Source organism: Anopheles coustani, chromosome 3, assembly GCF_943734705.1.
Source record: "Anopheles coustani chromosome 3, idAnoCousDA_361_x.2, whole genome shotgun sequence".
NCBI classification, from domain to species: domain Eukaryota; kingdom Metazoa; phylum Arthropoda; class Insecta; order Diptera; family Culicidae; genus Anopheles; species Anopheles coustani.
In genome coordinates, this window is record NC_071288.1 from 27,104,089 (window position 1) to 27,130,111 (window position 26,023).

Here is a 26,023-nt window from a genome sequence, read left to right on the forward strand (position 1 = left end):
GCGAGCAAACCGACAGGCGGAGCAACTGTCCGGCGAAAGGAAAATTCACTCAAAATGTACAACGCCATCAATTTGTTAGAATAATAGTCCTGGAGAAGAGCGCAACAAAAGCAAACAATTTGCACCGCAGCCCCTAGGAAAAATTGCCCGAAACGTTGTTCATGGTGTCCGGTAAACAAAGTCTCCCTCGTGCTCCCTCTACCTCGATGCTTCTATAACGAAATCTCTGGATTATGCAAATGTGGCGTTGATTGATGAACAGTAGCAAAGGGAAACATATTTTGGCGGATCTAAAGATTCGTTTTGTTGTGGAGCTTTCCCAATTCGACGTACAAGACACCCCACGGTACACTTCAAGCAAAGGTGGTTTCCGATTGAAGGTTGCCAAAATGCAAAAGTGCCGAGGCAGAAGCTTCTCGTTTTGCACGTGATAGCGAAGCGCAGCAATGAAATAAACCAGAAAAATGAGAAACCCCGTTTCAAAACGGTACCGTGCCGTAGGTGAGCTAACGTCCTTTCCACCATCTTAATGTTAAGTTGTTCTTTTATCTAATGCTTCGGTTTGCGCTTTCCACTAAAATGTTATACTCCACTACGTTACACCCGCTAGTTATTACTCTTTTTCGTTTAATTTCACAATCAGAAACGCGTTTATGAGTCCATGCTTTTTATTTCAATGTAATAATAACGGTTTCGGGACTGTTGACTGTTCCGATTGGATAGTTTAATAGCTTGTAAATTTATTCGATTCTGTTTGTTTTGAAGTTACCAACATCTGACCAATGTTACATAAGATTTGCAAATTCCGGCAAATCGGTTTCTAAGCGTGAATTAGGAACCATCTGAGAAAAAAAAAACAAAAACGCTTCTATATGGAAAAAGTAACCTGTAGTTATTAAAACCTCATCCCATTTTCTATCCGTCCTATTAATCTGCATTAACATTTGGCTGGTGGTTTGGAGTTAGTTCATTTCACGTAAAATAATTGAAATAAAAGCAAACAAACTCTGGTTTCTGCACATGAAAACCAGTACACGAATTCACTTACCTTATCGATCACTTGCAACGCACATTAAAGCTTAAGATTTGGAGTAGTTAGGCTAGAACGAAGAAAATAAATCTTTTTTGTACAAGCTACAAGGCAGAGGGCAGTACAGTTAGCAGGATCTTATGCGATCACGTTGGTGTATGTCTACGGTATTTGCTGGTGCGGTAGTGGTTTCGTGAAGTCGTTTTATTTTATTTTATACGAAATGTCATGTCGTTAAAAAGTTGAATAAATGTTTTACACTTTTCTTTCCGCTTGTCTGTCTCGCTGGATTATAGTCGCCCGATTCAAACGTCAACAAGTACGTCACTGTACACCACACTCGCTGCCATGACAACGACAACGACGACCTCTACCACCACTGAAGCGGCCACTACAGCAGCCGAAGCCCGCCAGTTCACGTCCACACTCGGCTCGACCACTGCATCTTCACTGAGCAGTGAACCGACGTCACCCCTGGCGTCCCTGTTGAACGGTGACATCCTGGAGCAGGATCGTACCCGCCGTCCGGTTGTCCAGCAACAGCAGCAAGATAACACCGCCGAGGAGGAGCATGACGAAGAGCAGGACCAGGCGGAACACGACGACGAGGACGAGCAGCTGCACGACGAGCTGGAGGAGGACGATGAGGAAAACGTTGTCGGTCGCAGCAGTGGTAACGCCAGCAGCATCGATGCCATCGAGGACGAACACGAGGGGCACGAACACCACGATGAGGAGGAAGATCATGAGGAGCAGGATGAGGCCGACGACGAGGAAGAGCAGGCGGCCGATCTTCATCACCAGCAGGCTCTCGCTGCCGGCCAGGATACGGACGCGGTTTCTGCCGGCCTTCCCGAGGACATTCCGGTCGAGCAGAAGCTGAAGCAAATCACGAAGGAGATCGAGCAGCTGTCCGGTGGGGCCGGAGCCGATCGGGAGCTACGTGTCGACAGCCGTCAGAGTTTCCTATCGCTTTCTGATCTGATCAAAAACATTCGCCCCGCGGAGAAGGTGGTGCCGCAGATCGATTCGTCATATGCCAACACGATGCGCGTCCTAGGGGAACCACTCAGCCATGCACAGAGATAAACCGAGCTGGGGTGAACGCGAGCAGAAAGCAAGCTGGAGATGATGATAGACAGTTGTTTTACACGGTATTTCGGTAGGGTTTAGGATGGTGTTGTCCTAACTATGTTTTTAACGTCGCATTTAAACCATTCATGCTGCATTGTTCACGTCCGTTCACTGGACAACTAGTTTACCTCATAAGGATCCCCTCGTAATCATCACCATGAAGGAAAGGTTCTCTCTGAGGACGACATCCTACACTGCCTCCGGATGTTGGAATAACTGCGATTCCACGTCTGGAGGGATAGGAAAATAGACTTCTCGAGAGAACCAGTAGCATCACATATATCCAGTACCCTAATCATGAGGTCATTATCATTACGGTCATCATTTGTCGTCATCATACCTTCATTACATTTCCAATCGTATCCAGATTTTCGGTAACGGGTCGAGTCTCATACTTTCGGATGATAAGTTCTCTCAGACCCTTCATTTCATCTTTCTCGGAAAGGGTGCAACCGTTCAGAAGACACACACCGAAACGGTTAACAAATTGGAAAAAAGTATTTTAAAGCGTTCGTCCAGCTCCCTAGCGTTCGTACTGGACTCTCCGACAAAGAGCACGACTCGAACGTATTCCGACGAAATCCTATTCCCACAAAACCCCCTCAGAGGGATGATAAGGTTAAGTGTAAGCAAGTAACACAATATGAGCGTTAGTGTAAGTGTGCTAGAATTCTTGTGATTTCAAAACAGAACATGAAGGAGAGAGATCATTGTAAGACAAGACGAGGAGCGAAGTGAAACCGATGCCAGGTTGAAGACACGTCTTTATTTTTTGTACTTCGATCGAGAAATGGAACAGAGTATGCATGAATAAAGAGTAACATTTTGTACAAAAAAAGTGGCTACATGATTCAGACAAACGTTAAGAAGGAGTTGAATGTTTGATATAGTAATGAAAGAAAAAAACCGTCCGAATAAACATTCAATTTTTATAGATGCAGTAGATTCTAAAGACCAGGTGAATAGAAAGTTTCCGAACAACTAACCAATCCAAGATGACTTCCAGCTAGTTTTTCAAGAGGGCTTCCATCTTGAGATATTACGAAAACAAATTACATACCAAACTGTTCCAAAACCCAGTAAATTAAGGGTACCTTTACCTTGCATTTCGTATAAATACCACCATAGCACGATCGTGCAACAAATCAGAGCTCTTTTCAACGCCATCCTCGGTACTATAAAGCTAACAACGACGAATAAAAGATTCACTTTGCAAGGGGATCTTTTTTGAGCTACGTAGTCATAGGATTTTTGGCTGATGCCAAACAGTAATCAACAATCTACTGACTTGGTATGTGTTTGAGGTCGGCATTCCTAGAGTAACGAAGTATGAAGGCAATTGATAACGAGAGATGATGCTTCAATGCAGGGGTCGGCACAAGTTTCCTGGAAACGGGCTGATGATGAAAAAGTCATTTTGTACCTTTTCAACTGTTTGTTCATCGTATCTGTTACTAATCTCTTTTATTCTGCTGAAAATAAATACTCTGCTTAAATAACTTCACTTCAGAATGCTTTTTTAGCCGTACTCTCAGTAATTGAAATGATTCCGCTTCTAGACGTCTTGAATATCGCGTACCATATTTTGTTTCGTAAAGGTGTCGAAGATTATATTGGTAATGAAAAATAAACATATTAACACTTTGACGTACGCACAATTCACGGTGTCGCAACCCTTTACGACCGGCGCGTTTGCACTAGTTCCTCCGTATCTGGCCGCCCTATTTGATCATTATTTTTCAATCTTTATTAGAATTTACGTTCGACCAGCAACGCGCCCTGTGAAGTTTGTATACTTTCCATTTGATAATTTTTTACTTCCGGTAATCTGTGGTGCGTGTCAGGAGACAGCCATTACATCTATGCGTGTATCCGGACGTCAGAGTGTTAAATTGATGCTGGACGCAAGACAAAATTTAACAGACTGTGAAATTTTAGAACAATCAATAATACAAATTTGATCGAAAAAGTTTTAGCGCGAGGAAGTCACCTGCTATTGAATACCTCGTTCAATAGCTTAAACCGAAGATTTTAGGAAACAATTGTAAAATCGCGATCAAACCAGAGAAGAATTGAGACGGTTTTTGTTTTATACAATTTAATACTACAATTCTCTAACGGACCGCATGAATTTAGCTGGAGGGCCGGACTTTCCCGACCCCTGCTTCAATTTATTAGAGTACAAAGCGTTAACTTCCTTCTTCGAGTAGTCGCAAGAACGTTCAAATTTGCTCTCACGAACCGTGATAAGACGGTATTCTGAGTTTGAAGCAAGGACTGGGGTGATAGTGTTGTCATGCAAGTCAAACGTTCATTACAATCTTGCATTTGCAAGAGCTAACCTCGGATATACATCAGAGAGCATCCGCCAGCCATTCTGTTTCGAAGCACGGTTATAGCTAATATGTTGATTCAGAAGAAAGTTTCGTTTTTGGCGGTCTTGTTAGGTGTAGTGGTGTTATCGTTTCGTGCTGTTTCAGGTAAGAAATGGGTGAAAGTTATAGTTTTTCCTCTCTAAACTTTGCTTGACTTTGCTTTCATTGTTCCAGGGAAAAGAATATCCGAACTGAGTAAGTTGCGCGGTACAAGTTCTTGCCTAAAAGGTTATTCGTATGGCTAATGTGATTCCGTTTGTTGTATGTTTTTAGAATGTGACGCATACAAAGAAATAATATCATCGATGAGTGGCATCATGACCCTTAGTCTTAAACCGATGGCTTTGTACTACAAAGTGAAAAACTGCTCGAACGTAGTTGATCTGATAGTGGGAGGAGAAAGAGCCGTGTATGGTGAATATCCTCACCATGCTATCCTCGGCTTTCCCCAAGACGATGGAAGTTACAGTTTCAGCTGTGGTGGCTCTCTGATATCAAATCGATTTATTCTGACGGCAGCACATTGTTTCAGCTTTGCCAATGCGACGTTGGTTAGGTTGGGTGTGTACGACCTTACGGAAGACTCTGTCAATCAGGTCGACTTCGGTATCGCAGAGATCATCCGCCACCCGAACTATTCGAACATTATGGCCTACCACGACATCGCACTCATTCGGCTAAATGAAACTGTACTCTTCTCGAAATTTATTCGTCCGGCCTGTCTTTGGACGGAGCCTGTCCTTAATACGAGCAGTTTCATCGCAACGGGTTTTGGAAGGTTGGGGGAAGGTAATGACTTGGCAGGATTCCCCAAACATGTGCGCTTTCTCGTTTGAATAACTTCGATGCAATGTGCTTCCGTAGGTACCTTTGAATTGTCGTCTTATATGATGAAGGTGAAGTTGGATCTGTTTCCATCGGCCGAATGCCAACGAAAATATAAAGGAATTCGCAAGCTCCGTCACGGAATGAGTGATGGTCAGCTCTGTGTGGGAAGCATTGTCGGAGGTAAGGACACATGCCAAGGCGACTCAGGTGGACCACTCCAAGTGATAACGGAGCCTAGAAGCTGTATCTATAACATCGTTGGTGTGACATCGACCGGTACTGCTTGTGGAGTAGGTACCTCCATAGCCATCTATACGAATGTGGCATTCTATCTTGATTGGATCGAGAAAATTGTTTGGCCGCAGTAATCAGTATGTTAAAAGTAATGAACGTTGCAAAACACAATAAACATAACTTACCATAGGATTGGATGACTACACGTGATTTTACTGACATACGCTCAGTAATTAAAGCAGCTTATCTTCTAAACGTTTTGAATACTGTGAGCATGTTTTGTTTCGTAATGGTTTAGAAGGTTCTATTGCTCGAATTCTCGATAAAAAATAAACATATTAATTTGATGCTGCACTCAAGACAAGATTTATTAAACTGTGAAGTTTTAGCATTATCAATGAAAAAAACCTGATCGAAAAAGTCTTATATAAGCAGATGAGGAAGTCACCTGCTATTGAGTACATCGTTTAATAGTTTAACGTAAGTTTTTAAGTAAAAACGATTGTAAAATCGTGATCAAACTAGACAAGAACTGAGATGTTTTTCTTGTTTCATATGTTGCACTACAATTTTCTAACGGCATGTGTTGCGTCCTGCAACAGTTTTACGGCCAACAGTTTTTCTTTCTCCTTTGTACTTATCGAAACACGCTTTTGTAAGCATTCGTCCTCTTTTTATTTTATCCAATCTCGGATCCCGAACACTATAAAATTTACACGTGTTTTTCTGTTAATTTGACCGAAAAAGACCCGTGTCCCGGCTTGAGCCCCTTTTATCATTTTATCAGACGCGCCCGTCAGCTGGTCGTCTCTTTCTTGGATGGACCCTACGGTCCCTGACCAGCTAGCGGACGCAGCTTCTCACCACTGCAACTGCTTTCTGTTGACGGCTCCAACCGGTTCAATTTAAACTGGCACCTATCGGATCGTTGTTTTCACAACAGCATGAATTTAGCTAGTGGGCCGGACTTTCCCGACCCCTGCTTCAATGTATTGGACTACAAAGTGTTAACTTCCTTCTTCGACTAGTCTCAAAAAAGTTCCAGCAAACAGAATCGTTGAATATTTGACATGAATATGCTCTCACGAACCGTGATAAGGCGGTATTCTGAATTTCCAGCAAGGACTTGGGGTGATAACGTTCTCGTGCAAGTCAAACGATCATTAAAATCCTGCATTCGCAAGAGCTAACCTCTGGTAGACATCAGAGAGCATCCGCCAGTCATTCTGTTTCGAAGCACGGTAGTAGCTAATACAGTATGTTGATTCAGAAGAAAGTTTCGTTTTTGACGGTCTTGTTAGGTGTAGTGGTGTTTTCGTTTTGTGCTGTTTCAGGTAGGAAATGAGTGAAAATTATAGTTTCGTTAAAAATTTTCTTTTCGAAAATTAACTTGACTTTGCTTTCATTGTTCCAGGGAAAAGAATATCCGAACTGAGTAAGTTGCGCGGCACAAGTTGTTGCCTAAAAGATTATTCGTATGGCTAATGTGATTCCGTTTGTTGTATGTTTTTAGAATGCGACGCATACAAAGAAATAATATCATCGACGAGTGGCATCATGACCCTTAATATGAATCCGATGGCTTTGTACTACAAAGTGCAAAACTGCTCCAACGTAGTTGATCTGATAGTGGGAGGAGAAAGAGCCGTGTATGGTGAATATCCTCACCATGCCATCCTCGGCTTTCCCCAAGACGATGGAAGTTACAGTTTCATGTGTGGTGGCTCTCTGATATCAAATCGATTTATTCTGACGGCCGCACATTGTTTCAGCTTTGTCAATGCGACGTTGGTTAGGTTGGGTGTTTACGACCTAGCGGAAAACTCTGTCAATCAGGTCGACTTCGGTATCGCAGAGATCATCCGCCACCCGAACTATTCGAACAGTTTGGCCTACCACGACATCGCACTCCTTCGGCTAAATGAAACTGTACTCTTCTCGAAATTCATTCGCCCGGCCTGTCTTTGGACGGAGCCTGTCCTTAATACGAGCAGTTTCATCGCAACGGGTTTTGGAAAGTTGGGAGAAGGTAATGGATCGGGAGGCGTTGTCAAACATGTGTGCTTCCTCATTTGAATAATTTCGATGCAATGTGCTTCCGTAGGTACCGTTGAATTGTCGTCTTATATGATGAAGGTGAAGTTGGATCTGTTTCCATCGGCCGAATGCCAGCGAAAATATGAACATACTCGCAAGCTCCGTCACGGAATGAGTAATGGTCAGCTCTGTGTAGGAAGCATTGTCGGTGGTAAGGACACATGCCAAGGCGACTCAGGTGGACCACTCCAAGTGATAACGGAGCCTAGAAGCTGTATCTATAACATCGTTGGTGTGACATCGACCGGTACTGCTTGTGGAGTAGGTAACTCCATAGCCATCTATACGAATGTGGCATTCTATCTTGATTGGATCGAGAAAATTGTTTGGCCACAGTAATCAGCATTTGAAAAGTAATAAAAGTTGCAAAACACAATGAACATAACTTACCATAGGATTGAATGAAACTATGAGATCTGTTAACAGTCTACGTGAATAGAGAAATAATAGCATAAGATTAGTTCGATTCCTCTGCCCGGAAGTTGTGTCCCTTTTGCGTATACGAAATGCTTTCCCGTGAGCATGAAGGAATAAATTCATATCAATAAATGTTGACTACCTGTATTACTTCGCTACTTGTTGCACTTGCATATGTCGAAGCTTTGACCTGTCTTTTAAAGCCGGCTTTAGGTTCCAAGAACTCTGTCCTGAAGGTTTCAAAAACAACAAATCTTAGTCAAGTTCAGCCTTTTATGACGTTGTGAATCTATCCGGAAACTATATCCGAACTAACTCAACTATTTAAATGAACAACAAAAACATACACAATCAATGCATTGCTTGTTTTGAAACACAAGGTAACAAATAACAGAGTCCATGTATATCGAAGTTTTAGTTTATACTCCTTCGTAGACATGTTGCACGCTTTGTACAATTTTCCGTGGTAAATTCCACGACCTTGTTTTGTGTAATCAAGGCGCCCTTGGCCACTGAACCGTGCTAACATAATCATTGTATTTTCAATGTGATTGCTGATGTCCGCGAGTGTAATCGATTAAAAAAAAAAACAAACATTGCCTGCTTAAGAAGACACATGTGCAAATTGGTACTATATTGGAAATAGTCGTGGTACAACGAGGTCATGGTAAATCCCCCCGAAATCATATTTTCCCGATATTGTGCGTTCAGTACGATTACTGATCTTGGCTGGTGAAGTCGATTTATTAGAACGATGTCCTCTGCTGAAGTAAGAATCCGTTTGGTCAGTTTGGCACTGTTGGTGATCGGTGTGTGTTGCTTAGGAGGTCTGGCTTCTAAATTTTACTACGTTTCTAAATAAACTTATTACACTTTCCTTCTACTTCGATTGTTAGTCGTAACTGAAAGAATCTCTGCGATAAGTAAGTTCAAATAGCTATCACCATTTGCGTGGTAATGTTTTAATGCGTAGATAGTTTTTTCCTCCAGAATGCAGGGAGTATCAGAACGTCATTACCGTCAAACAAGCGGCGATCTTTCTCTCTTTGCAAACACTCGAGATCAAATACGATGTGTACAATTGCACGAGTGAAGTGAAGCTGATCGTTGGCGGCGAAGAGGCAAACTATGGCGAATTTCCCCACCAAGCGATGCTGGGATATCCGCAAGAGGATGATCCTCAAAAGGTAAAATTTCTTTGTGGCGGAACACTAATCAGTGAAAAGCACGTTTTAACGGCCGCACATTGTTTCGCGCAAAGCATTCCCACTGTTGTACGTCTCGGAGAGTACAACACCAAGGTTCATACAGGCCACGAAGTAGAGATTCCGATCGATGGCATCCGCAAGCATCCGGAACATCGACATTCGGCATCCTACCATGACATCGCGCTGATACGCCTAAACAATTCTGCCACACTGTCCAAGCACATACGCCCAGCGTGTCTGTGGGATTCAGACCATCGCAACACAACGACTGTCATCGCGACCGGGTTCGGGCGCGAGGATTTTACCGGCAAGCCGTCTACCGTGTTGCGGAAGGTGCAGCTGGTCGAGTACCCGATAGAGGATTGCGCGAAAAAGTTTCGGTTTGCTCGACGTTTTAGAGACGGAATAATCGACGGACAGATGTGCGTTGGAAGCATTGGTAGCAACATTACTGACACTTGCGGTGGTGACTCTGGAGGACCATTGCAGGTTCTAAACTTTCCGAAGTCGTGCACCTATCACGTGGTTGGTATCACTTCGGTAGGCAACGTATGCGGGATCGGTAAATCGAAGGCTATTTACACCAAAGTGGCCCACTACATCGACTGGATCGAGGACAACGTTTGGGGGCTCAATAGTACTCTAAGATGGTAGATTGTGGATTTCAAATGTAATCTCAATGGTCAACCATTCGCACTTCACAAGAGTGTTGGTAGTGGATTCTGAGATTGAGAGAAATAAAGTGATGAAACATACAACATCGTAGGTGACTTCTTACGGGGCTTCTTTTATGCCGCAACAACTTTTGTCTTGTCTTAGGTAGATTGTTTGAATACTAGTTTTTAATGACAACACGTGATCTAAAACCAATTTTTAAACCTTTAAACTGTGATGAGTGCGATGATGCGCTTTTCTTATTTTTCAATGTTTGTTAGCATTTATTATTCCTGCAGGTACATTGCCACCGGATTCGGCATGTATGACATGGGCTTGATACCGTTTTCGATAATGCGGAACCTAAAGCTCCTAATTTTTTTCCATGATTGCATGGAAAGCATCGACATAAATTGATAACCGTGTAGGCGGAAGGTTATGTGATAGTCAACTGTGCGTCGATGATACTGTAGAAGGTCGTTACACATTCAAGAGAGGCTCCGTAGATCCTCTGCAGATGGTTATCACACCTAAAACATGCATCTTTCACGAAGTCGGTACTACATTGTCCGGTACGGTGGGGCGCGGCTTCGGGAGGCCCAAGGCAATCAACACCAAGGTGCTGTATTGGATCGAAGAAAACGTTTGGGTTTCGGATGCGCAAATGCTTGGAACATACAGTACTTTTAGGAAAACCTGAATCACCTCAAAAAGGATAGTTGTTAAGTTGTCTCGCTCAAAATCACTTGAAATTGTTCCTTTTGGATGTTTTTCATTGAAGATAAACCATCGTACTTCGTGCATCGTGTAAGTAGTAGCCTCAAGCCAATATAATCCATCCTATCTCTTTTTATATTTTGAGAAGTTTTCTACTGTCGTTGTAAAGGAGATTACATTTAATAATGTTTCGGCCCTATGTGCAAATTCTGAATAAAAGATTTTTAAACTTCTTCAAAATCTTCCTCCCAATTTACCACTTATTTGTTTGCTAAATTCTTTCAGCCCTTTGCAAACAAAACATTAGGTTTAAGGCCTTCATTTCTTTCCATGATGTATGTAAAACAGATCGATCCTAGAACGAATAATACAAAAACCAGTTTGATTCCAAATCTAATCAATATTAACATCTTGTGTATTACATTTAGCATTCTGAATCTTCCGCACACTGACAGAACATTCGCTGTAAAGCAGCGTTAAACTTGTGTGATGATCTTTGAAGCGAAATAAGAATATCCGATGGAGCTACGCACACTACCGGTTAGTTATTTTTGCTATGCTAAATTTATACCCGACACGAATGATGACACTTCATCTATTGGCACTATCTTATGATTTTGTATACTTTATCTAAAACGTCTTGATAAACGAAACGACAAAATTAAGCTTGATTATTCGTCTAAAGCCGGTTTGTTTAAATTTCCCGAAACAGACACACGAAAACCACGGCACACACACGCGATCTTCGGTGGGAATGACCAGCATCAACAGCCGATCGTGGCGAAGTGGTGGTAAAGTGGAAATACCAGTTCGTTGTTTGATGGCGCCGCCGTTCCGCTGCATGCGTAATCATCCCTAGCATCAGTGTGCGATTAGTGACCAACGAGTGAGGATCGCGAACGTTGGAACGGAGTAAATGTGACTGTTAAGCGTCTTCAAGTTGTAACCCCAAGGAGAACGGCTGTTCGGATTAAAAGAGAAGTGACAAAATATAATTTTGATAAAATGTACTCTGCACGGGTCGGCATTGTGTTGCTGCTTTCTTGGGCCAGTATTATGTGCCTTGTCGAAGGTGAAAATAATTTAACGATTGCTAATTCTGTAAATTTCTTTTTGTTGTTTTCAAATGCAAATGAACGACATAAACAAATGCTCTGTTTGATTCTCTTTTACCATTGCAGGTCAAAGACTCGCGGTGCAAAGTAAGTACTATAGTAGTATAGCTGTGTTGTGCGCAGTACGTGTTGTCTTCGTGACAAATGCTACAGAATATCTTCTCCCTTCCTTCAGAGTGCAATGAGTACCGGAAGATTACAATCACTGAGCAAACACTGATCCCACTAACCCTCTACCCAACGGCGATCAAGTTCGAAAGCAACAACTGCACCAACGTCGTACAGCTTATCGTCGGCGGGGAGGCTGCGCGATACGGCGAGTTCCCGCACCATGCGCTGCTGGGCTACCGGAAGGAGGGGGGCAGCAAATGGGATTTCGATTTCCGATGCGGTGGAACGCTGATCAGCGATAGGCATGTGCTGACGGCGGCCCATTGCTTTAAGGAAGAGGAACCGACAGTGGTACGGCTTGGAGAGTATGACACGACGTACTCAGACCACCAAGAGTACCAGGTGGACATTCAGCAGGGGGGTATTCGAAAGCACCCGGAATACAAAAATTCTCGCTCGTACCATGATATTGCGCTGGTGAAACTCGCAAATAAAGTGGTATTTTCGAAGTTTATCCGTCCGGCGTGTCTTTGGGATACGGAGTATCGCAACACCTCCCGGTATATTGCCACCGGGTTCGGCTACAATGAAACGCTCAGCGGCGTCCTTTCGACGAAAATGATGAAGGTACAGCTCGACGAGTTTCCGGTGGAAAGCTGTGTCGAATCCTTCAAGTTCAATCCCCGCTTCCGTGCAGGCATTCAGGACGGCCAGCTGTGTGTCGGTAGTATTGTGGAGGGCCGCGACACATGCCAAGGAGACTCCGGAGGTCCACTGCAGACGGTGACCAGTCCGAACACTTGCATGTATCACATAGTCGGCATCACATCGACCGGTAGTGCGTGTGGCATCGGTCAGGCGAAGGCAATCTACACCAAGGTGTCGTATTACATCGATTGGATCGAGGACAACGTCTGGGGTTCGAATGCATTCTAACCAGCGGTGTGTTAAGTGTCCTGGAATTTGATGTGAACTACCCTGTGAACCCTCTGTTGATGTAGTTGGCAAGTGCATCAATTGACCGCTTTTTCTCAAGACACAATAAAAAAGGCCATGTTTAGAAGTTAACCGCATGATAAGCCTTGGATGCTTAATTTGTTGTTCTTGTTTGTCATTATTTTCTTGTTTACTTACAAATGTTTTCATTCCTCAGAATCGAGCAAATAATACGATATAATACAATCGGATTTGTTGTTGATTATCGTTCCACGAAGTATACAGTGTACCGGCAACACAGTATACAGTGTTTCCTTCGACTTCAGAGTCAATTAGTAGTCCTATCTACAACATATAACGTACTGTCGCTGGCAGTGCTGCCAACAGTATCATTCCAAGGGAGGAAATCGTTAGGCTAAGCAGCGAGCCAGCACCACCACCTGCATCGGTCGTGGTTTCCACCGTGCTGGTAGTACCTTCCGGCCCAACGGTGGTCGTTTCCGACGGTGGTAGTTGTGGTTGACCCTCCAAACGGATGCGCCACTCGATGGCCGGATAGATGGGCGAGTAGCGCTTCAGGTACTCTTCGGTGATTTCGTACTCCCCATACGCTAGCTGTTCGCGCTCGGATTCCGCAAACATAGTATATCCGTCGCCGCCTTCGTAGAGAAACTGACTCACGAGAACGCCATACTGTGCGTCGTCCTGCAGAGGGCCGTACGTGGGAACATTGCACCGGGCACAACGTACCTCAACGTCGATCACTCGATCCAACGGTGGACGTGATAGATCGTACACGACATGCACACCGGCCATTTGCAGGAACTCCCCGTAGCCGGACACTCCGTCGTACCGGTAAACACTATGCTCGAGCATCTGACGCAACTTCGTCCCGCTGAGCGCCGTCAGCACCATCCCGTTGCCGAAGGGTAGTACCGTTTTAAGGTCCTTCTTGGAAATCGTTCCCACGTTGAGGGATGCACGTATACCGCCACCCTGCACGAAACCGATCGCCGCGTCCGTCCAGTACCCGTCGCCGGCATTCGTGCGAGTCGCAGCGTGTATGATGACGAGCGAGTCCGCAATCATGTTGCCGATGTTACACTCCTCGAACCGGCAGCGGCTCGAATCGAGAAACACGTTCGTGTCTCCAATTCGTTCGTCCAGCTCCAAGATGCCCGGTCGGTACACTTCCAGCAGCTGTAGCACGTCCGAATCACGTTGCACGGTACCGTTGAGCAGGATCGGGCTTCCGTCCAATTCCACCAGGTTACCATCGGCATCGAACTGCAGATGCAAATACCCAAGATACTTCGTGTACGCGTACGCCTGCACGACTGGCACCTCCTTACCGGCGGCATTCTTCACCATCACCGGGTATGGAGCCGCCGGTACGTCCACATCTGGCGCTGTGCCACTGTAGAGGAACGTATGCGAATGGCCTCCGATCACCAGGTCCACATCGGGGCACCCGGCTGCAATCTCTTTGTCGCGCTCCAGTCCGCTGTGCCCAAGGGCGATTATAATGTTCACACCTTGCTCCTTCAATGTCGCGGCTTCTTTGCTAAAATTGACACAACACTATGTTAACTGCCCTGAGCGACCTTGAGATTCGTTTACCCACTTGATTGCGTCGATCTCGTCCGTAAACTCGACCGTATTGACCGGCGTCAGTTGCTTCGTTTCCGGTGTAAGGTAACCGATCACGCCTATCTGGACGCCGGATTTCGTGAAAACGATCGAACGACGCAGTGATGTAGCGCTTTGCATCGTCGGCGTGTTCGAAAGGTCAAGGTTGGCTACTAGCACCGGGAAGTCCACCTCGTTCAGGAACGGTACCAACCCATCCACTCCTAGATCAAACTCGTGGTTGCCAAGTGACTAAAATAAAGAAAAACATAATACCGTTATAAAAAGCTTAGACATCATTTCAATCAATCCATATTTTGCCTTACTATAGCGTCCGGTTTTAGCATGTTGAGGAAGGCAGCCGTTATATTGTCCTTGTACACTGCAAACCATGGTGTTCCGGTGTAGGTATCACCGGCGTTGAGGTAAAGCACTGGAAGCCCACCAGATGCCTCCGCCGCCCGATATTCTCGAACTCTGAAACGTTCAACACGAGTAGTGACATCAAAGTGTGATTAGATATATAAAAATTTTGTAAAATGGTGCACAACTTTGGAACCCATTTGTCGTTGTTCTGAGCATTGGACCTTATCTCTTATAACGGCATTTACAAAGTGATGTGGATGAGATAGAAAGAGAGCGTGTGAGTTGTGAAACAGTCGAGTAAAAAGACTCACAATAAAGACAAAAAAAAATAATAAAAATGGTTTAATTTGGTCTTAATTATCCTCATAGATGGTTATTGTCATTGGAAGCTCCAATTAATGTCGCAATTGGCTCACGTAAGGTGTAATCAATCAAAGTAGTTTATTTACATCTTTGTAGCTACTATCAAAGGGTTTATTTATAGTTCATTTTCGGCTTTGTTTATTAAAATACAAAACAGAACAAAATTTTAAACTATGAGCCAATCGAGGACAAGTTTTGATTGAAATTCTCAAATTTATCTTTCAGTCGCCTGTAATATTTAATTTAACCTAATTATTTCAGTCGTCGATGTAATATTTAAAATACCTCCAAAAGTTATTCAAAAACCAGAATTAATTTTTTTTTCTACCGTGGGTCATTAGTTTCAAACAGGATTTGGAGTCATCAGACTCAAACAATACATAAAAAAAAACAGATCATGTATATCTATCAAAGGTTGTAATATACCGTTAAGGTAACATAACAAAGTACTTAAATCCCTAACCTCAAACAGACTCTTCACTAATCATCACACTGAACAAAACGAACTTTAATCTGTTGGATAAAAATATATAAATGGCATACCAACTGTAAATTGAGTTTGTGGCGATACTCAACGTCAAATAATTAGTGCGAATCTGTTGGACAGCTGTGACATTTCATGAACGAATAATTGACTTGCGGTTGCCATGCCGAACGGATTGGAGCAAAATGCGGCCAAATCACTGCCACTTTAAACATGCACTTATCCGGCGGAAGCCATCGTCACGCGACCATCATGCTTCAATTAGCACAATTGAATAAGTCACCTACTTAATCCGCGACTATTTTACGTAATTGTCATCATTTTATATTGTTTCCGTCTTTTTTTTTTGCAAATCACCAAATAAGTCAGAAAAATCAGAGGTTGGCTTGAATTACACGTGGGCGTAAGGCGATCGAGCGATATTAACGGGCTTTTACTATCTTTCTATCTCCCATCGTGTTGTGCACTGTCCACAATTGTTGCCACCTTCACTGATTGCCGACAATATACTCACTTGTGTGCAACTCGTGCAAATCCACCATAGCAGCGGTTGCTGGCCACATCGGACGGCTGACAGTCGTTGCTGTAAGCCCCGGTCTGTTCGAACCGGGCGTGCATATCGTTGTTGTGCAGCACGATAAGCTCGAAGCCGGCCGCTTTGGGGGCAGAGACAGCGGGGTTGGCCATCGCTAGAACTAGCAGCATTAGTGGAATGATTGACGCCTTCGCAGACATTGTTCCCGGTTTGTAATATTCAGTCTTTTCGTAGTGAGGAGACGGTCCAGTTGGACGGTTGCGCGATTGAGACGGACCCCCGAATTTCCAGCAGCGTTCTGTTGAATAGGATACAGCGTTGATGCCAATCAGTTTGTGAACTTTCTGGGAAAGAACTTTGAATGCAATGCAAAACACATATGATTTTGGAAAGGGTACTCTTTTCGACACCGAGAAGAACAGACGTGATACGCTTCGCCAACAAACAAGTGTAGAAATGATCTTCTATTCTGGTCCATGCACAGACCCCTCGGTCTGCTTCGATACCGATAACAATTGCGCTTATCAACCACGGCCACCTTTCAATATACGCCATACCTACGACTACCTTCAAGCCGTACCAGGATCTCCGGATTATATTGCCACCCTGCACCCTAACCTAACCACATTGTTTATCTCGCGACGGTCGGCCCTCAATAGATCTTCGCTGTGGCCATGGACATGGCAAACACGTCTTGCAGGGGAGGGCGAAACGCTATTATGCCTTTGTTTTGTCCAATCTTTCTCCTTCCAGTGTCCACCGGTATCAGAAAACGGCGATGTCCGCTTGTGCCCCGGACGTGGTGAACGCTGTCACGCTTGACTAATTGACAATAAAGCGCACACAATCTTGATCAACGGCAGAGCGTGCCGGACTTTCACGTTCGACGGTCCGGCCCCCAATGGAGCGAAATATTTTTAAACCCGCAGTGCGTAGCAGAACGGTCCTCGTGGAAGACTTTCGGCAAAACTCGTTTTTCGATGCATCCGTGAAGAGCCAAATGTCTGCGGCTTCATTGCATGTGAATGCAGGAATGCTGGACAGAAAAATGTTGAGCCGAAAGTTCTTCCTCTCAGTTTATTCCCTTTGATAACCGAGTGGTTTATGCCAATGATGGCATTAATATGGATGACATCGTATCTTAAACATGCTATTTTTGTCATTCTATAATGCACCCTTTTTTCTCGTTTTTGAATCGTTTTCAGCGGAACTTTTCTAAAACGAATGGCAGCATTCGAATGCATTTTTTCATACGACGATTCCAGACTGCGCCCAGCTTAAAAATTTGCTATATGGTCTACAAAGCCGGTAAATTATATTAACAGTAAAATTTATTTATTTGAATGCTATCACCCTTAGCTTCCTAAAGTTAAAAATGGCTTTCTGTATTTTAAACAGTCAACCACAGAGCTAGTCTCTTTTGGTTGACGATGGAGTAATAGTGTGCTATATGATAACGCGTCTGGACAAAGAAGAGATAATTATGTTAATTACTATGTTCTCTCGCGTGTGACCGATACCGCCAACGTAATAGGTTTCCAGAGATTGTCCGAACGATAGCAGTGAACAACAGAACCGTAGGCGGCGTATCTTGGTTGATTTTAAAATCTTGTTTGTAGTGTTTTATTCAACCATCACTATTGTAGCTGGTGAATTAAGCTTCAATTAACATATTGTGTCTAATTTGTCAGCTTAAAAACTCCAACATGGTCGCAATGGACTTTCCTAACCCTGACGCTATTGAAGCGATAATTGAAGTTATAAATGTCACTAGAAAACTAACGTGAATAGTTACCGCAATCAGGTAGAAATTAAAATGAGTCATTGTGAATACCCAAGAAATTACCCATGGAAAGTAGAGAAGTTATTCTACCGGAAGCTAACACAGCTCACGTCACTTAAAAGGTAATTTGTTCCGCGGTGGCAATTTGTAGAATTCTAATGTAAAAAACATACGTATCTTGATTTGCGTATCTCGTAAACGAAGTACCTATAGACCCAATAGGCCAACACAATCAACCAAGCTCCATTGAATAGGTAACACTTTTCCTTTTTATAGCTTTCAGTTTCAATATTTATATTTTTACACATTTCTTCATCGTTTATTATCGATGACGTCAGTATATGAAATAAACTTGCGGATAATATTTACCAAATATTCGTAAAGTTGTATATTTTAGGTACTGAACTCTAAAACATACCGCTTTGAACCGCCGTATGGCCAACGAGCATTCAAATTAGAAATCAATCTGTTCTTCGTTACCGGTACCGGATAAAATTAACTTTCGGTTTTCTACCATTTGACGTCGCGAGTACCGGTTGTGGCGCGTGGCCCCACCATTCCGGTGACATGTCGAACGGTGATCGACGAGCATGGACTACGGCAAACAGGTAACGTCACCGGCATTAAGCACTTAAAATTAGTCTCAGTGAACAAACTGCGTACAATACACATAAGTTTTGGAGCGGAGCACGTTTTATCTTAGCACTCTTGCGCTATTTTGTCTGTTACACATTCTTAAACAGTATCCCGAAACGGTGCAGCCTCTTCGATATTCCAACACAACATGGAGTCGTTTGCAAACCGAAATAAGAAGATCAAAAAATAAAAAAAGAGCAATGAGCTTCTCGTTGTTTGTCTACTATCCATCGGTATCCTGTGTTCTATTTTCGATTGTCTGCCTATGTGATCATCACAATTTCAGAGCAGATTAGTTGGTAATGTTTTTCTGTTATGTTTTCTGCTTGCTTCTAGATATTCCTTTCGTGAATACGCAACGCGACGACTGACACGTTTCGGGTATAGTAGCTGATTTCACAATGATTGATTTCTTCTACGAATGTAGGCTAAATGCTGTAGGTTCGTTGAATAGCAGACTAAACCCATCCTTAGCTGGCATATAAATAGAACCGGTAAAAACACGATGTTTAATTTGCGGTAACGACAAAATGTAATTTTACAACAAATAACCGGTTCCACTATACAGAGGCTAGGCTAGAGGATATCGACCTTGCGGTGGGCCTTCGATCGCGTAAGATTTGGCACACGATCACTAGTAAACGCACATCCACTCAGACACTTTTACACTTGCCCATCAGACTCGTGCGCCATGTCGAATGTTTACTCACGTGATATAAGTACCGCTGCTGGTTTTGCCGCGTTGGTCGATCGTCGTTGCGTGCTTAAAAATGTTGCTGCTAGCACGACATTTTGCTTTGTTGTGTGTTGAAACTTATTTTTCGTATACGTTAGTTAGTTTCTAAATGCACCAATCTTAAGCGACGCAGTCAAATGATTGCACTACAAGGGGAAGGAAAATGCCCAAGCCTGATAACGTATCTGTATTTACGTGCGTATACTCGTGCGTGTATTTACGTTGAAAACATTTCTTTGCTTTTTGGTAGGTTTCAATTCGACACGTTTCTTACACTTAAGACGAGCACGACGAAGAGGACAGTGCACGAGCCCGGTCGGCGTCCGTCGAAATACTAACTTGACGATCGGTTTAAGAGCCGCTTGCGCACCTCCAAGAGCGCAAACGCGTGCTGGACCAGGCCTCGGGGTTAGGCGTGTGACGTTATCAGCATGTGCGCGGGTATCTACGACTATGACGATAGCAAGAGTCGTTAAGGCTTTCCCGGCATACGCAAGGACAGCAGGTGCGCACGAATCCTGATTGAGGATCCAATCGATATTGTGTTGGTTTCTCGGATTTTTATAGGTATTGACGTCAAAAGAAATAGGAAAACACCGGCCGGCTGCAGTTTCGTTGAGATAAGCAAATGCAGGCTCTACTATATGGTAAATTTTACATAGGAGTATAAAATAAACATTTTACGAATTCCTACGTACAGAGTATTTTAAAGTTACAGCTGCATAAGAAACACCCATACTACTATTGACTCTAAATTCATGTGAAAGGTACATAGAGCTACGATAAAGATTGCTGTAAGCGAAGTAAGTGAAGGTCAGGGGAAGCCGAGTGTGTTCTATTTTAAACATGTCTTTGGAACATGTCGTTGTCAGCTTGCGTTCGATTTTTGGTTGAAATCATTTCCCATTACTGAACTGTGTGGTAGTTTTTAGGGCCGGAAGTCGCATACAAAAGTGTCATCGATTGAAACAAAAAAAACAGACCCCAAAAACACATACATGTGCAGAATATGTTTAAACCACGGATCGATGAGTCGTAAGCCTCTATAATGTTAATTCAAAGATTTTTTTTAGATAAATAACTAAATCCACTACAGAAAAAATAGAATCATTTAACTAACGCTGAGAAAAAAAAATTATTATAACCTTGAAATATACAACCCCATCGAAAAGAATGCTCAAAATGGACATGAACTCGTCACGCCGTAAGCACACAAAGTGCTCAATTGTTGTCACTAGAGGAACATAAACCGACAAGCTTATTGGAGATAATTGAAGCTACGATAAGAAAGAACTTGGTCTGCGCTGATGATATGGTCCCATTTCTTCAAATAGCTACAGTTACAACACGTAAACAAGTGATTCCCTGTCGAGTAAACGTATTTCTCTGTCTTGTCCCTATCTACTCGAGATTTTATCGCAGTTACAAGCCGTTTTGCCCTTCGTTGTTGAGTACGGTTACAAGTAGGCAAGAAAGCCGAAGGATCTCCTTTTAAAAAAATAAATCATCATAAACACCTATTTAGCTCATTACATACGCTTTTTGATCAACCAAACGTTAATAGATGTTAAATTTAAACTATAGCATCCGGGCATCGATGAGACAAATATTTTCAAATTATACTTGAAATGAGATTTCCACTTTGTTGAGCATATGCAATGAAAACTCATGTCTAGTCACCTCTGCTTGCCTTGAACTCGCAGTGACGTTTGTAGCAGAAAAGTTTTAAACTATTCCCACCAAGCTTCAACTCAAACGGGTCAGGTACGTTTGCAGAAAAAAACTTCGTTAACATTTGCGTAACAATAAATGGTCGCAGCAAATAGTTGCAAAAGCATTCGTCATTAATTTTCCTTCGAGCAAAATGTTTAAATTGACATAAACGCAATTTCACCTGACAGATTCAATGATTAACTTTTGTTCCCCCTTTCGGTCCGATGATGGTACGCGGTAAAGTTGAGTAAAAATTTTCCCCCCATATTCCCGCGCAGGTGTTATTTCCTCTTGTCTTGTCACGTGCTGCGTTGAAAACTATGTCGAAGTCCGGTAGGAAAACAAAATAATGGACGGGGATGGTGGTCGTAATCCTATTTGTTTTATTTAAAAATGAAACAACCCTAATCACGCAGCGAAACTAGAATGTTTCGTTTCAATAACGATGGTTGAATGAATTATGAATTACTTGAATATTCTTCCATAACATAACCACCAGAAAGCAAAAGTATGCATTATTCAAATTATTTAATTATTATAATATCATTTACAAAGCCCACTTTTGCAACAATGTCCGAAAACCGCAAATATGAATTAGCTCCAATAAATCGGTTCTGCTCGCGCTGCATGTGACACGAATCGTGGAATGATTTATACAAGACCTAAGTTCGAACGGCCGGCAGCATTGATTGGGGTAAAATGTGCTATTAATTGACAGTACAATAAACGTGTATGTTATTATCTGTTACTACATAAATGGCTACCGGCAAGAAAAGATAACTGATAGACTGGGAGACGGGTTTATTGTACTGGGGAAAATATGTTATCACTGAGCGTTTGAACCCATATTTGCGACCACAACATGCTGAGTTTTTCGTTTGTTTGTTTTCACATTTCCGCAAATTTTCTCTAACAGGACTAAATTTTGGATCCATCCAGCGTGCGTAAATAATTCCAGCACAATATCCAGAAAAGTAATTGGAATGCAACTTACAGTGAATACAGGCATTATTGCAGGTATTATTGGCATGACGGCTTCCACCGAGGCCTGAGATTAATTAGCTGATAATGAAGATAAATGAGTATGGTACAGCTTAGAGCAACTCGTGATGCATATGGCGATGAGTTGGTTGAGTATTTTGTCAAGGTTTCAAACAAAATCATGGAGAAAATCGTTGTAAAATTAAGCTTTCTTCAAATGCGATAAGTTAAGTTGCTATTGCTACTATTGTACAAACACGTTTTGATAGTTTGTTTAAATTAAATTTGGTTTTAATTTCGGCAATGAGTGTTGTCATCGAGTCTACATTTAGGCGTTTTCATTTTAGGAATCAACACGGTATGTTTTAAAATAACGTCAATAGCGTAAAAAGCCGGTTAGAAAATCGGCCCATGAGCGCTGGGGCTTACCTCCTCGACGGCGTGGGTTCGAATCCCATCCGAGACCGGACCCTCCCCTGTACGAGAGGACTGACTATCCACGCATACATAGGGTAATAGTCTCGTAAGCCCTCCACGGGTACGCATTTCCAACAAGGTCGTTACGCCAAGAAGAAGAAGAAGCATGAAAAACGGCATTTCACAAAAAAGGATATATTTATTACTGTGCCATTACAATCTACCAAGCAATGTGTTTATTCATTTGTAATTCAGTGCTTTTCATTTAATATTTCAACCTACGGCTAAAGCTGCTGTCTTGTTTCCAGAACTAAAATTACCCTCGTTATTCATGATAATATCGGGAACAAGTGCACACTTCCTTCCACTCAAATATCTAAAGAACATTTCGTACAAGATCGATACTAAGTTAACCTTTACGTAAATTCTCCACAGAATATGGTCAAAACGGATTGTTGAAATTAATTGATCTTGGTCAGATCATTTTTCGTTGCTTATTGGTACGTCGTCATTCCTGCTAGGTACTTTATAGCTCAACCAACAGACCAACTCCCAACAGGCTTACAAACTAGACGGATTGATTCGTATAATTCTGCCACGTGCCTACCGCTGTCATGGTCAATGTGCTCCCAAAAGAATTACCTAATTTCCCAACAGCTGACAAGACTGTTTTTTTGGTGGCCCAGCTTTCGATACGGTTCTCCTGCAGTACCCTACTTAACCTTATATATAAACAGATTCTTATTACTTTTCCTATCATCACTAAACAAGCCATTCGTGACTGGTACGCACGAATTCAGCATGTTAAATGGCATGCTGTCTTTGGTGGGTTCATCATAAGCAGGATCATCGCATGGTGGTGAATTTTGCAACGCCTGAATGTCGGCAATATGTAGTTGGAGCAGCTACACGCATCCTCAGCGTCACAAACATTGCCGACTGCTTCCGGATCGTTGTTCGCTGGTGTTGTTTACCCTCATTTCTCAGGCGCCAAGCGTCAAGTAACAGTATGTTCCTTTGCGTTTTCTCACGTCTTTGGTATTGGCACGAATATATCTACGTTCCACTTCAGGTCTAGAGACTAGAGAACCCCGGTTCGTCGCCGTCGACGCCGGCTCCGTTTTTATGCACTCCCGACAGCCATAGGAGATGCTTTGCCGCCTTCTTCCGGTCGAACTTCCTGCTTGCCCAGCTCCCTACCGGTGGTCAGCGGTTTGTAGATCAAATTATGTCCCAGATAGGCGCTAATTAGGATGTCTTCCGGCGAGAGGTTGAGCCCGTGCTCCGTGGACATCCGCTGCAGGCGCGCGTACATCGCGGCCGCCATTAGTGGCCGCGGCGGAACACGTCCGCGCATTTGCTCCGGGTCTTCCGACGCGCTCGGAATCATTGCCAGAATTTTCTTGCCCGGCGCTGCGTGTGCACTCCTGCGGAAACGGATATTCAATTTGTTCCACCGACTCCGCTTGGTTAAAACTTTACACCGTTCCCGGTTGGCCGAAGTTTCTGCTATCTCCGGTTAGCTCTGCCTGAAAGCCACCACTGCGTCACGTACCACACCGAACGAAGGACAATGTTTGACTGCTTCCAGTGTCTGGTAGCGATAAACACACACGTCCGTTACCATGCAATGTTCCGGTCGAACCATCCTGGGTCTCCGGTTACGTCTCACTCCTGAAATTCCTAACGCACACACCCTCTCAGGAACGGTATGGTTTTTACAGTCGGCCCTGTGTTTCCCCAGGCGACGAATCTGGAAGCCATATGATGTTTTTCTCCAGACCCATTGCAGCTGATCGAACGCATTGCCGACAAAACACCCGGACTCGCCAGGGGTAACCGTGCGGCTGTTGAGACATATCAAAGGTAGAAAGAGACAACCAAACGATGGCGGTGGGAAGAAGGAGACAGAACTGAACAACCCATCCGTATCAGCGGGGCAACGGCGGAATGGCACAACAAAAAGGATACAGAGATTGGCTTGGTTTAAAGTCCCGCCGTCAACCGAGCTTTTCGCTTCCTGAGGGAGTAAGGATTCAACATTTTCTCCGCTTCGGCTTCGCTCTCTCTTTTCTTCCGCTTCTTTTTTCAACCCTACACTGTACTCATGCATTCATTGACTAGGAGTTATGATACGTTAGTGTTTCTATAGACACCACAATATTTAACTGTTTGATAAAGTATAAATGTTGCATAACGGTTTAAGTTTAGTTTAAGAATACATTAAACGACAACTGCAGCACTGCTCGAACATAATGCAGGCACTATATTATTGTTGTAACATATAAGAAATCTGTTTATTATTTTGAAATCATGATACAAACCACGAATGGATTGCAAAAAATATTAACAGCAAACTCTTGGGTGGATTGAAGCCAATTGAGCGGTTTCCGTGTTCCGTTGATCGCAGCCTTGGACCGGATCATTCTGCACCGTTGCATTTGTGGGTTTCGCCATGTGCTACGCGTTCTTGCTGCATTCGTCCTGCAAACATATGTGAGGAACGTGTGCCGTACCGGTTAACCATCCGATCCGCAGTGGAGCATGAATTCAATTGGCCCATCTGGCGCAAGCCTGCGGATATCATTAGAGACGACTAATGGAACAAACGACGGAAGTGGTCGAGGCACACGAAGTTTCTCATTTTGTGCGTTGCAACAGAAATAGTAACGATTCTTTCAAACATCTATGGTCATATGAAAAACATTTATTTTTAACATTTCAACATTTTCAACATTAACATTTTCATATCATCTTGAAATAGCTTTAATACAATAAAAAATGACAAATTGCAAAGTACATGGTACATACAAAGGGATAAGTAACTTACTCAAACAGTAATGAAAAAAATCCACCCTTAGAAATGTGCAGCAATGGTAGAAATGGCTATCGAAGGACATAGAAACACATGACCACATAAATGAACACATGCATGGACAGATAAAAAACATACCAATAACTTCGGAAAACAACAGTTAGTAGGTGGGATGATCCAGAATATGTGCAGTTGGAATTTGCTTTCGACTTGAATGGAGTTCCGAGTGGGACGGAAACCACCAAGTATGACACTTTCCGACCACATGGAAAAAGCAGTGTCTTTCGAGTTCTTTGCGATGTAGCACGTTCGTTTCTCTAAAATTATATAAGCCACTGGAGTGAAATCTTATAGGTTATAGCAAAAACCCAATCACACATTATGCTATTATATAAACGGAATGTTATAAGTATTACTTCGATATTACAATAATTGGCAACTCACGTGTTCAGAACACATTTTATTAGAACGAATAAGTAGTAAACCGTCATTTGTTCGTTTCGAAATAATTTTTTTATTTACTTTTCCACGGAACTTGTCACCAACAGATTCCTGGCGAATGTCAGCCAAATCAACGATTTTTTTCAATTATTTGCTTCCACTATAGTTACAAACAATAGAAAAATACAAAAGAAGATGACAAAAGCATAGTCGTTGAGCAGTCGAAGGTGTTTTTCTAAAAGAAAAATAACGAAATCAGTAAACAGGA

General features: G+C 43.0%; 6 protein-coding genes across 6 annotated transcripts; 5 read left to right on the forward strand and 1 right to left on the reverse strand.

Annotated features, from left to right (window-relative positions):
• Positions 1-1,378: 1,378 nt before the first annotated feature.
• LOC131258701 (myelin transcription factor 1-like protein) lies at positions 1,379-2,119 on the forward strand. Its single transcript, XM_058260074.1, has one exon. The coding sequence runs from the start codon at positions 1,379-1,381 to the stop codon at positions 2,117-2,119; it is 741 nt and encodes a 246-aa protein (XP_058116057.1).
• Positions 2,120-4,706: 2,587 nt separating this feature from the next.
• LOC131258711 (serine protease snake-like) lies at positions 4,707-5,737 on the forward strand (the record flags this gene model as incomplete). Its single annotated transcript, XM_058260085.1, has 3 exons — positions 4,707-4,734; positions 4,813-5,328; positions 5,404-5,737. Coding segments are annotated over 3 exons (876 nt in total), but the record flags the coding sequence as incomplete, so codon positions are not given.
• A 1,086-nt stretch (positions 5,738-6,823) lies between these two features.
• LOC131258764 (serine protease snake-like) lies at positions 6,824-8,064 on the forward strand. Its single transcript, XM_058260144.1, has 4 exons — positions 6,824-6,935; positions 7,016-7,036; positions 7,115-7,630; positions 7,706-8,064. Exons 1-4 carry the CDS (start codon positions 6,860-6,862, stop codon positions 8,035-8,037), a joined length of 945 nt encoding a protein of 314 aa, XP_058116127.1. The 5' UTR covers positions 6,824-6,859; the 3' UTR covers positions 8,038-8,064.
• An 805-nt stretch (positions 8,065-8,869) lies between these two features.
• LOC131258718 (serine protease snake-like) lies at positions 8,870-9,977 on the forward strand. The gene is made up of 2 exons (XM_058260097.1): positions 8,870-8,924; positions 9,106-9,977. The coding sequence occupies exons 1-2, from the start codon at positions 8,870-8,872 to the stop codon at positions 9,975-9,977; spliced, it is 927 nt and encodes a 308-aa protein (XP_058116080.1).
• A 1,593-nt stretch (positions 9,978-11,570) lies between these two features.
• On the forward strand, positions 11,571-12,986 carry LOC131261311 (serine protease snake-like). The gene is made up of 3 exons (XM_058263314.1): positions 11,571-11,766; positions 11,876-11,896; positions 11,985-12,986. Exons 1-3 carry the CDS (start codon positions 11,700-11,702, stop codon positions 12,854-12,856), a joined length of 960 nt encoding a protein of 319 aa, XP_058119297.1. The 5' UTR covers positions 11,571-11,699; the 3' UTR covers positions 12,857-12,986.
• Positions 12,987-13,201: 215 nt separating this feature from the next.
• On the reverse strand, positions 13,202-19,583 carry LOC131261310 (protein 5NUC-like). Its single transcript, XM_058263313.1, has 5 exons — positions 19,363-19,583; positions 16,213-16,531; positions 14,812-14,962; positions 14,481-14,737; positions 13,202-14,420 (listed from the first exon to the last, which is right to left on the reverse strand). Exons 2-5 carry the CDS (start codon positions 16,431-16,433, stop codon positions 13,202-13,204), a joined length of 1,848 nt encoding a protein of 615 aa, XP_058119296.1. The 5' UTR covers positions 16,434-16,531; positions 19,363-19,583.
• Between the last annotated feature and the right edge of the window lie 6,440 nt (positions 19,584-26,023).